Source organism: Babylonia areolata, chromosome 25 (genome assembly GCF_041734735.1).
Source record: "Babylonia areolata isolate BAREFJ2019XMU chromosome 25, ASM4173473v1, whole genome shotgun sequence".
Lineage (NCBI taxonomy): Eukaryota > Metazoa > Mollusca > Gastropoda > Neogastropoda > Buccinidae > Babylonia > Babylonia areolata.
The window spans coordinates 37,506,800-37,514,299 of NC_134900.1; the positions used below are offsets into that span (position 1 = coordinate 37,506,800).

General features: G+C 47.5%; 1 protein-coding gene across 2 annotated transcripts in view; it reads left to right on the forward strand.

The window, feature by feature from the left end:
• LOC143299921 (stabilin-2-like) overlaps positions 1-7,500 on the forward strand; it is a 283,357-nt gene that overhangs the window by 51,863 nt on the left and 223,994 nt on the right. For both annotated transcript variants that reach the window (XM_076613459.1, XM_076613458.1), the window contains exon 20: positions 6,818-6,929. In XM_076613459.1, coding sequence (XP_076469574.1) covers positions 6,818-6,929 — 112 coding nt within the window. The remainder of the gene's footprint in view (positions 1-6,817; positions 6,930-7,500) is intronic.

Consider the following 7,500-nt stretch of genomic DNA (forward strand, 5'->3'; position numbering starts at 1 on the left):
ACGCACACGCACACACGCACACACACACACGCACACACACACACACACACACACACACACACACACACATACACACACACATACACAGACTCAACCCCCCCCCCCCCCACACGCACACACAGACTCACACACTCAGACATACACACACACACACACACACAAAGACAGACACACAAAGACACAGACACACACGCACACACAGACTCACACACTCAGACATACACACACACACACACACACACTCACACACAAAGACAGACACACAAAGACACAGACACACACACACAGATACACACACACAGACACACACACACAGACACACACACACAGACACACACACACACACACACACACACGCACACACACACACATACACACACACACAGACTCACCCCCCCACACACACACGCATACAGAGACTCACACACACGCACACACACACACAGACTCACACACTCAGACATACACACACACACACACACACACACTCACACACAAAGACACACACACAAAGACACAGACACACACACACAGATACACACACACACACACACACACACACACACACACACACACACACACACACACACACACACACACACACACACACATGATTCTAGAGTTTCACTGTCTCCCCGAGTTCCACTGACGCACTGTCTTTCAGCCCGTGGTGATGTTTGGGGCGTTCCCTGAAGAGACGTGCTTTCTTCCTCAGCCCTCCACAACGGGCATCGTATCACGCAAACGACGGGCGCAATGGCCGAGAGCTTAAAAAGCGTTAGACTTTCAGTCTGAGGGTCCCGGGTTCGAGTCTTGGTAACGGCGCCTGGTGGGTCTTTAAAAGGGTGGAGATTTTTTCGACCTCCCAGCTCAGCATATGTGCAGACCTGCTAGTGCCTGAACCCCCTTCATGTGTATATGCAAGCAGAAGATCAAATACGCACGTTAAAGATCCTTTAATCCATGTCAGCGTTCGGTGGGTTATGGAAACGGGAACATACCCAGCATGCACACCCCCGAAAACGGAGTATGGCCGCCTACACGACGGGGTAAAAACAGTCATACACGTAAACGCCCACTCGGGTACCTAGAAGTGAACGTGGGAGTTGCAGCCCACGGACGAAGAAGATCAGAAGCAGCATCACGCAAATGACTGTGCGGGGTGGGTTGTGGGGGTAGGGGTGTGGGGGTCGGGGCGGAGGTGGAGGGAACAATCCTAACAGGGTATTTTTAGGGGCTGAGATGGGGTGGGGTGGGGTGGGGTGGGGGAGGCAGGAAGGGGGTAGCAAACCAAAGGGATGGCCACAGGGGGGAGGGAGGGGGCTTGGGGGTGTCTGGGTGAGACAGGAACACGTCACGTGAGCTGGCTGATTTGATCAATCAATAGTCAGTTGGTCGGGCTGATAGGAGTATTGATCAGTTTGGAGGGGTTGGGGTGGGGAGGAAGGGGGCGTGGGGGGGTGGCAATCTGCCAGCGAAAACAGGTGTCCAAATTGATGTGTCGTGCAGCCTCATTGGGGAGATGGTGGTGCTGGTTGGGGTTGGGGGAGCGGGGAGGGGTGGGGGTGGGATGACGGATGGAAATTGTAGTTGGAGACTTTTTTCTTTTCTTTTCTTTTCTTTCTTTCTTTCTTTCTTCTTCAATCTGTGTTTTGCTCAAGAGTTCCAAAAAAATGATTTTCTTTTTTCTTTATCTTTCCTTGTTTTTTTTTTCGGTTCAGTTCTTTATATTTTTTGTTTTCTTTTTTTGTGTTATCCCTCCACTTTTTTCCTCTCCCGTACTTTATTATTTTCTGGTTGTTTTTTGTTTGTTTTTGATTTTGCACTTCTTTTTTTTTGTCACTTTTCCTTTTTTCTGCAGGATTTTTGTTGTAGTTGTTGTTGTTCTGTTGTTCCTCCTTTTATGTGCTAGTTCTTTGACACCTTCCTCTTCCATTTTTTGTGTGTCTCTCTTACTTTTCTTGATTAGCTGTGTCTGTCCGTGTCTGTCTCTTTGTCTGTCTATCTGTATGACTCGTGTGATTTCTCTTTCTGCATTTCTCTCTCTGCGTATATGTCTGTGTGTGTGTGTGTGTGTGTGTGTGTGTGTGTATTTGTGTGCGTGAATCTGTGTGAGTGTGTGCATGTGTATGTGAAAGAGAGAGAGAGAGGGAGAGAGAGAAAGGGAAGGAGCAAGAGAGAGAGAGAGAGAGAGAGAGTAGGAGACTGAGGGAGAAGGAGGGAGAAAGACAGGGAGAGAGAGAAAGAGGGGGTGGGGATACTTACATGCATACAGACATACTTACATGACGTCAGGCGAAACACGAATGAACATGGATTTTCTCCCAGACTCGATTGTGATTGTGCAAAGACAGAACGAGACTCTCCCTGCATGCAACGTGGAGGAGGGGGGGGGGGGTGGAGGGGGACGACATTTAAAGCTGTCAGTTAGACACATCGCATGCACAGGGGTCGGCAATGCAAAATTCAGTACAAGTCGTGGTGATGTCTGTACATGGGGTCTGTGTGGTGGAAAGGACAACACTACAGGCCATTCAGACAGCCACTGGACATCAGATGGGGTCTGTGTGGGGGAAAGGACAACACTACAGGCCATTCACACAGCCACTGGACATCAGATGGGGTCTGTGTGGGGGAAAGGACAACACTACAGGCCATTCACACAGCCACTGGACATCAGATGGGGTCTGTGTGGTGGAAAGGACAACACTACAGGCCATTCAGGCAGCCACTGGACATCAGATGGGGTCTGTGTGGTGGAAAGGACAACACTACAGGCTGGACCATTCAGACAGCCACTGGACATCAGATGGGGTCTGTGTGGGGGGAAGGACAACACTACAGGCCATTCAGACAGCCACTGGACATCAGATGGGGTCTGTGGGGGAGATGGGGGGTGGGTTGGAATTGGGGATGGGGGCGGGGGCTTGGGGGTCGGGGGGAGTAAAGGGAGAAAACTGGCTGGCCATCCCGAGTGAGTTGATATTCCCCGTCTGCCATCGCGTGAGCTTGTCGCTGTGTTGGGTAAATGACGTTCTCTCAGCACGTGATAAAGTGCACCGCCATAGGATTTGGGAAAAAAGCCAACAGCTCCGTGAGGACTTTGAGACGTGAAGATGGTTGGGGCCGATCGGTTCAGAGCTGGGGTGTTGCACAAAGCGATCTTTGCGGCGCTGATTTCGGCATTGCGTTCAGAATTGAGCATGGGATTTTGCCTTGATTACGTAATATGTATTGTATTGTACTGCGATGCATTGAATGTCATTTTGTCGCAGATTTCTCTGCATGAAATTGCAACTGATCTCCCCATGGAGAGTGCGTTGCACAGTGCAGTACCTGTCGTTAAAAGAAATTATATCTGCAAGTGCGACAGTTTTTCGATCGAAGTGGATTTTTCTACAAAACTTTTTGCGCACGCGCGCGCGCGCGCGCGTGTGTGTGTGTGTGCGTGCGCGCGCGCACGTGTGTGTGTGTGTGTGTGTGTGTGTGTGTGTGCGCGCGCGTTTGTGTGTGTGTGTGTGTGCGTGCGTGTGCGTGTGCGTCCTTGTATGTACGTTTGTGAGGGCGAGCGAGGGCAGTGAGAAAGAACAAAATGAGTGACCAGAGACAGAGAGGTCTCAGAACTGGAACTGGAGTGTTTTACTGAGGGCACAAGGACTGTCTGGAACCCTCTTCTCACCGTGCTCTGACGGAGGCACTGAAAAAATGAAAACGACGAAGATTTATACCAGGAGATAGGAAAAGGAAACAACAATCAGCTTGATGAAAATAACGTAATGTCTCCAAAACGAAATTAATGAACATTGAACAACAAAAAAAGGGGCTCTCTACACGTCTCTGACAAGGAAAGGAATGGAATTAGAAGACAGAAAACGAACTACTAAACAAACACGAACCTGATGAGAATAACATCCTGTCGAAGAAAAGAAATCTAATGAAAATTTAGAAAGGAAGATACATATGTCTCTAATAAGTAGAAATTATATATATATATATATATTACCTTAATGAAATTAACATGTCTTAAAAGGGGACGGGAAAAAAGAAGAATACTTCAATGAGAGAGAGAGAGAGAGAGAGAGAGAGAGAGAGAGAGAGAGAGAGAGAGAGAGAGAGAATTCCGTAGAGAAACGACATGATAGATAAGCTGGAAGAGCCTAGGCGCCCCCCCCCCTCCCCTACTCCCCTACACACACACATTCACGCACGCACACACATACATACATACACGCAAGCGTTCACACACACACGCGCGCGCTCATACACACACACACACACACACGCAAGCAAGCATACACACACACACACGTGCATCGCGCGCGCACACTCCCCCCCCCCCACACACACACACCCCTCCCCCCACATCTCTCTCTCTCTAATATAAATATATATATATATATATATATATATATATTTTTTTTTTTTTTTAGACGGGGGCGGAGGTGTTGCGGAGATAGCGAGAGGGGGTGTTCAGGTTGTGTTTCGTGAAAAGATGTTTTCAACACCCTGCAAATATCTGATAGACTATTCATGGGATTTATGGCTTTATTGAACTGCATTTCGGATGAGACGATGCACCAAAGTCCCGCGTGCGGCATGCACTTGACGCTCGTAAAAGAACCCACGACAACGGAATATTCATCATCCTTGGGAAAGTTCTGTTTAAAAAAAATCCATCCTGATGCCCCCCAAAAATAATTATACACTTAGAGACGGAACAAAAAGGCGGCGCTACGCTATGGCGACGCGCTCTCTCCGGGAAAAAGCAAGCCGAATTTTACACAGAAGTCTGCTGCAACAAAAGTTGATAAATATGAATACAATACGATGCATTATGTTTAATTCTTTACATTGCATCTACGAAGTCGAGTAATGTTTCGTCGTAATCTATCGCCCATATTTTTTTTATTATTGCATTACATTGCATGGCATCAGATTACATCGTGATATATTGTACTGTACTGCTGTGTGCTGCGCTGTACTTTGCTATACTATATTCCAATGTACTGTAGTTTACTGGACTGTGCTGTATGGTATTGCAGTGTGCTGTACTGTGCTGGACTGTGCTGTATGGTATTGCAGTGTGCTGTACTGTGCTGTATGGTATTGCAGTGTGCTGTACTGTGCTGTATGGTATCTGCACTGTGCTGCTACTGTGCTGTATGGTATTGCAGCTGTGCCTGTACTGTGCTGTATGGTATTGCAGTGTGCTGTACTGTGCTGTACTGTGCTGTATGGTAATTGCCGTGTGCTTGTACCTGTGCTGTCTGTGCTGTATGGTATTGCAGTGTGCTGTACTGTGCTGGACTGTGCTGTATGGTATTGCAGTGTGCTGTACTGTGCTGTATGGTATTGCAGTGTGCTGTACTGTGCTGTATGGTATTGCACTGTGCTGTACTGTGCTGTATGGTATTGCAGTGTGCTGTACTGTGCTGTATGGTATTGCAGTGTGCTGTACTGTGCTGTACTGTGCTGTATGGTATTGCAGTGTGCTGTACTGTGCTGTACTGTGCTGTATGGTATTGCAGTGTGCTGTACTGTGCTGTACTGTGCTGTATGGTATTGCAGTGTGCTGTACTGTGCTGTACTGTGCTGTATGGTATTGCAGTGTGCTGTACTGTGCTGTATGGTATTGCACTGTGCTGTACTGTGCTGTATGGTATTGCAGTGTGCTGTACTGTGCTGTATGGTATTGCAGTGTGCTGTACTGTGCTGTATGGTATTGCACTGTGCTGTACTGTGCTGTACTGTGCTGTATGGTATTGCACTGTGCTGTACTGTGCTGTACTGTGCTGTATTGTATTGCACTGTGCTGTACTGTGCTGTATGGTATTGCAGTGTGCTGTACTGTGCTGTACTGTGCTGTATGGTATTGCAGTGTGCTGTACTGTGCTGTATGGTATTGCAGTGTGCTGTACTGTGCTGTATGGTATTGCAGTGTGCTGTACTGTGCTGTATGGTATTGCAGTGTGCTGTACTGTGCTGTACTGTGCTGTATGGTATTGCAGTGTGCTGTACTGTGCTGTACTGTGCTGTATGGTATTGCAGTGTGCTGTACTGTGCTGTATGGTATTGCAGTGTGCTGTACTGTGCTGTATGGTATTGCAGTGTGCTGTACTGTGCTGTATGGTATTGCAGTGTGCTGTACTGTGCTGTATGGTATTGCAGTGTGCTGTACTGTGCTGTATGGTATTGCAGTGTGCTGTACTGTGCTGTATGGTATTGCAGTGTGCTGTACTGTGCTGTATGGTATTGCAGTGTGCTGTGCTGTTTTGTATCACAATGTGCTGAATTGTACTGCAGTGTAGCGAATGAAAGGATGTGGACACGTCTTATCTATACTTAGGATAAATACCCATTCACATCAAGCATAAATAAATAAACAACACTTACAGTTTTTTTAATGTTTAATGAATGCATAGCTGGTATGACCAGTTTAATTGTGACTGTGAACACAATAACAAATGTGTTTCATATTTTGCACTGGTTACACAAAATATGTAATATTTCAATTTACGAGTCCGTTAATTTAGTTACTTATCTGTTTATCGATTTATCTGTCTTATTTTACTTCATTTCATTTTATTTTCTGTCGAGGCCTGACTAAACGCTTTGGCTTATTACCACACTGGTCAGGCATCTGCTTAGGAGATGTGGTGTAGCGTGTATGAATTTGTCCGAACGCAAAGAAGCCTCTTTGAGAAACTGAAGTGAAAGTCATGTACCCTCCACATGGTTTCCAGAAACGAAATGCCCGTCTTGTCTTGTGATGGTGTCGTAATTCACCGCATGGCTTTTGTGGCCGTGTGTGTTTCAGTGCAGTGACCAGATGTTCGGCACGGGGTTCTGTATCTGTGACACTCACTTCCGCGGGGAAAGATGCGACAAGTGTCTGGACCGAAACAAGTTTGGACCCAACTGCACTGATGGTGAGTGTGTGGTGTGGCGTGGTGTGGAGTGGTGTGTGGCGTGGTGTGGTGTGGCGTGGTTGGGAGTGGTGTGTGGTGTGGTGTGGCGTGGTGTGGCGTGGCGTGGTGTGGTGTGTGGTGTTGCGTGCAAGTGTGGTATGTGGTATGATCTGTTGTGGTTTGTTGTGAAGTATTGTGTCGTGGTATGGTGTGGTGTTATAGTGTGATGTGGTGCAGTGTGTGGTGTGGTATGCTGTGGTGTGGTGTGGTGTGGTGCGTTGAGGTGTGGCGTGGCGTGGCATGGTGTGGTGTGGTGTGGTGTTGCGTGCAAGTGTGGTATGTGGTATGATCTGTTGTGGTTTGTTGTGAAGTATTGTGTCGTGGTATGGTGTGGTGTTATAGTGTGATGTGGTGCAGTGTGTGGTGTGGTATGCTGTGGTGTGGCATGCACTGATGTGGCCTGGTATCATGTGATGTGGTGTTGTGCTGTGTACTGATGTGGTGTGTTGTGTTGTGATGAGTTATGTGATGTGGTGTCGTGCTGTGTACTGACGTTGTGTGATGTGTTGTGATGAGTTATGTGGTGTTGTGG